The sequence below is a fragment of the Protobothrops mucrosquamatus genome, unplaced genomic scaffold, assembly GCF_001527695.2.
Source record: "Protobothrops mucrosquamatus isolate PMUCROS unplaced genomic scaffold, P.Mucros_1.0 scaffold5888, whole genome shotgun sequence".
In the NCBI taxonomy this organism is placed as follows: domain Eukaryota; kingdom Metazoa; phylum Chordata; class Lepidosauria; order Squamata; family Viperidae; genus Protobothrops; species Protobothrops mucrosquamatus.
The window spans coordinates 4,411-8,601 of NW_015391730.1; the positions used below are offsets into that span (position 1 = coordinate 4,411).

The window sequence follows — 4,191 nt, forward strand, 5'->3', positions numbered from 1 at the left end:
GGGGCTGGGAGCCTCCGCGTCTCTCTCTCTCGTCTCTCTGGGGGCGCTTGTGGGGCGGCCTCCATGGGCTCCGCTGGGCTCCCCCTGGTGCTGCTGCTGCTGCTGGCGGGGGCGCTGGCCCGGATCCCCGGAAGCGAAGGGGGGAAGGAGACCCCCGGTAAGGAGGGGGCTCGTCGAGGGAGGAGAGGGGCTGGGGGGGGCCGTCAGAGACCCTGGGGGTGGGGGGAAGAAAGGGGCTGGGACCCCAGAAGTGGGGAAAGGGGTCGAGGGTAAGAGAGACGGGAGACTGCGGGAGCCTCGATCTCCGCGTGGTCTCCGCCCCTGCCTCCCCTCATTTCCCCCCCCCGCAGGACGGAGAGGGAGCCCCCTCCCCTCTTCCCTTGTTGTGGCCGAGGTGGGGCGGGGGTCGCGGGAAGGCAGCCCAGGTGGGATAAGAGGCAGCCTGGCCCCTCTCTCGCCCCCCCCCGTGGCTGGGACTTTGCGGACCCCGAATTAGCGCCTGGGCCCCGAGGTTTCTTGCACCGAAAGAGGAAGGAGACGGAAAGCGAAAGCGAAAGGGGGAAACTGAGGCATTTTCAGAGCTGAATCCACAAATGGCAGCAAAGAGTATAAGAAAAAAAGACGCTTTTTGGCAAAAGTGTTTTTGCAACCTCAGTTTTTCTTCTGAATCTCCATTTCTTTTTAAAGGGGAGGGAAGAGTTGAGCTTGGATTCCTTCTTGGGGGAGACTCTGAGGCTCCCATTGGTCCCTCCGCTTTCCTGGGCCCTCCCTGGTCCGAAGTTCGAGGAAAACGCCTCCTCCCCCCCAATCCAGACCCATCTGTTCCGCCTCTGGGGCTGGGAGCCTCCACGTCTCTCTTCCCTCTCTTGGGGGGCGCTGGTGGGGCGGCATCCATGGGCTCCCCTGGGCTCCCCCTGTTGCTGCTGCTGCTGGTGGGGGCGCTGGCCCGGATCCCCAGAAGCGAAGGGGGGAAGGAGACCCCCGGTAAGGAGGGGGCTGGGCGGGGGGAGGAGGAGGAGGTTGTGAGGGGCCGTCACTGCCTGGGAGGGGAGAGAAAGAAAGGGGCTGGGACCCTAGAAGTAGGGAAAGGGGTGCAGGGCAAGAGAGACGGGAGCCTCGATCTCCGCGTGGTCTCCGCCCCCTCCGTAAGGAGGACAGAGAGGGGTCGCGGGAAGGTAACCCAGGTGGGATAAGAGACAGCCGGGTCCCTCTCTGCCCCCCCCCCCGTGGCTGGGTGGGAGGGGGACTTTGCACACTCCGAATTAGCGCCTGAGCCCCGAGGTTTCTTGCAACGAAAGAGGAAGGAGACGGAAAGCGAAAGTGAAAGGGGGAAACTGAGGCACTTTCAGACCTGAATCCACAAAGGCCACCAAAAAGTTTTTTTTGCAATTTCAGTTTTTCTTCTGACTCTCCATTTTTTTTTCAAGGTGAGGGAAGAGTTGAGCTTCCTTTTCTTCTTGGGGGAGACTCTGAATTTGGGGAAGAGACGGAGAACCCCCCACCCCACATTCCCCCATTGCTGAACCGGGACCTGGAGGGGAGGGGGGAACTGAGGGAGAATGATATTGGGGGGGGTCTGAATTGCCCCCCTAAATTGGCTGCCCAAAACGATTTCTTTGGTGAGGGGGGCTGGAGACCCTCCCTTTGAGGTGGTCTTGAGGGGCTTCAGGGTGACAGGAAAGAGGGCTGAACCCCCAAATCACGCAAAGGCAGCCAGTAGGAGTTAATTTGGTGGGAAGGAAAATTTGGGGGTAACTAGGGAATCTGGGGGTTCCCTTCTCCCCAAGATCCCCAGACCCCCAAGGTCAAAATTGAGCAGCCCTCCCTCAATGGGGGGAGGGAAAGGACCCCCCCCCATCTCCTGCCTACAACGGGGTTCTTTCAGCAGCCCCAGGAAGGCTCTCCTTAAGGGAGCTTAAAGGGGCATCTAGTCCAACCCTTCCAGGCACAGTGAAAAAGGGAGACTCGCACTGAGAGTAATGGGGGGGCACAAAAGGAAGTCCACACACCCCCTCCAGTCCTGGCATGAAACACCCCCCTGAAGTTGCAGCCCCCAAGACTGAAAATCTTCCCCTCCCTCACCTTCTCCGCTTCTATTGGGAGGGATATTGGGGGGGGTCTGAGTTGCTCCTCTAAACTCCCCCTTTAGTGAAGGGGGCTGGAGCCCCTCCCTTTGAGGTGGTCTTGGGGGGCTGCAGGGGGGTCTTTTGGGGAGGGGGACAGAAAAGAGGCCTCAAACAGCATCCAAAGGCAGCTTGTAGGGCTGAAGATGGGGGGAGGGGGAAAAAAGGAATGTGGGGCTTGAAGGGCGGGAAGAGCCCAGGAGCATGGGTGTGGGTATCCTTATTGTGGCCCCCTTCCCATGTGGTCCCAAAAGGAAGAGGGAGAGAGAAGCTTGGATATTATTTTCCCTCCAGCCCAGAGGGGGGGTCTCTTCCCTCCCCCCATATTTTCTGACGGTTTGGGGGGGGCAAAGAGGCCCCACCGGGTTCCAGCGTTCCCTGCAGACGGACGGATGCCTGGACCGGCTGAACTTCTGCCTGCCTTTTTCCACCCTTGGGGGATGGAGGGGGGGTCCCTCAGGAAGCTCTTCACCCCTCCCTCATTTTCCTCCCCCCCTCCAGACCCCCACCAAGGGGGAAATTCCGCTGGGACCGACGGTTCCCCATCCCTCCTCCAGGGGGCGCCTTCCGGCAGGTCTCCCGTCACTCCGCCTTCCCGTCGCTCCGCCCCTCCTCTAGTAGCCGCTGGGAACCATGGGCCCTGGAGTCCCTCCTGAGGGCTTTCCTCTTTCTGCTCCATCCCCCCCCCGCAGCCCATTTCCTGCTCCAGGGGAAGGCCGAGTGCCATTTCTTCAACGGGACGCAGCGGGTGCGGTTCCTGGACAGGGAGATCTACGACCGGCAGGAGATCAGGTACTTCGACAGCGATCTCGGGAAATACGTGGCCGTCACTCCGTTGGGGCAGCCCGCTGTGGACAAGTGGAACAGCGATAAGGCCATCATGCAGTTCCAGAAGGCCTCCGTGGATTCCTTCTGCCGATACAACTACGAGGTTGCCCAGAGCAATTCCGTGGTTGGCCGGAGAGGTGAGTGGGGGAGGGGGAGTTCCATGGGGGGGGGAATGCAGGGACCCCCCCCTTTTCATTTCATTTATTAGGACTCTCCCGGATAAAGATTTGCCCCTGATTTATTCTGTACTCTCCGATCTACGAAATTTATTCATTGGTATTTATTGATATTTCTTGCTATTTATTGATACTCCTAATCCCTTCACCCCCCCTCAAAGCGGGGCTCTGGATGGTGCACTATATAACATCACCCCTAAATAAAAATGTATAAAAAATAAGGTTAAAAAATAAATTACCTTTAAAAAGTTTAAAATTCTACAACGATGACAATGAAACAATCAAAAGGGAAGAACTATATTCCTCTCCTTCCCATCAGTCCCATCATCTTCCTTCTCTTCCCAAGGTCCAAAGTTTCTCCTACCAAGAAAAACTTCTTTCCAGAATATTATACGAAATATTATACTTTTTTCTCGTGGGCGGGTAAGAATCCAGGAAAGATTCCTCTTGCCCAGTATATAGATATATTTCAATATAATCTATACACTATATAATATTTTAATATAATATTTTATATTAATAAATCAATAATATATTGATTTACTTATCAACTTTTAAAACCATCTCTCTCTCACACAGAGGGACTTTGCATGGTATACCCATAAAATATAAAACCACCAAAATAATCTATAGGATTTAAAAGACAAGAATGATTAAAATGCAGTAGTAAATTAAAAGGGGGAGGGCTTCAGGAGGCCTACCAGCCCCACGGCTCCCTCCTCCTCTGGGCCCCCCAAGCAAAGCCCCAGAGCCCCCTTTTCACCCCTTTCCGGAAGGCCAGGAATGGGGGAGGGGCTCCCTTCACCTCTGGGGCCTTTGGGATTTTAGGATAAAAACTTCCAAAGGTCTGGAAAAGGGAATCAGTGAAGGCTCTTTCGTCTGCTGGGCCCTGTCCCTCTTTTAGTTCTTTTTATTCTTTATTCAGAGTCATTTGTTCATCCAATTTTGGGGGTCTGAGAGAAAAGCCCCCCTGGAAACCCCACTTTAGGTCACAGACTCAGCTCCACCTGCAGCCAAATCGCTTCCCTCTTCATATCTGGGAAGGTTCCTCAATTGGGGGCAGA

At 55.6% G+C, this 4,191-nt stretch overlaps 1 protein-coding gene across 1 annotated transcript in view; it reads left to right on the forward strand.

The window, feature by feature from the left end:
* Nucleotides 1-2,815: 2,815 nt before the first annotated feature.
* Nucleotides 2,816-4,191, forward strand: part of LOC107299994 (H-2 class II histocompatibility antigen, I-E beta chain-like) — a gene marked incomplete at both ends in the record, with an annotated part of 8,829 nt that continues 7,453 nt past the window's right edge. The window contains one exon of the mRNA XM_015829339.1: nt 2,816-3,088. Within this exon, the coding sequence (XP_015684825.1) occupies nt 2,816-3,088 (273 nt within the window). The remainder of the gene's footprint in view (nt 3,089-4,191) is intronic.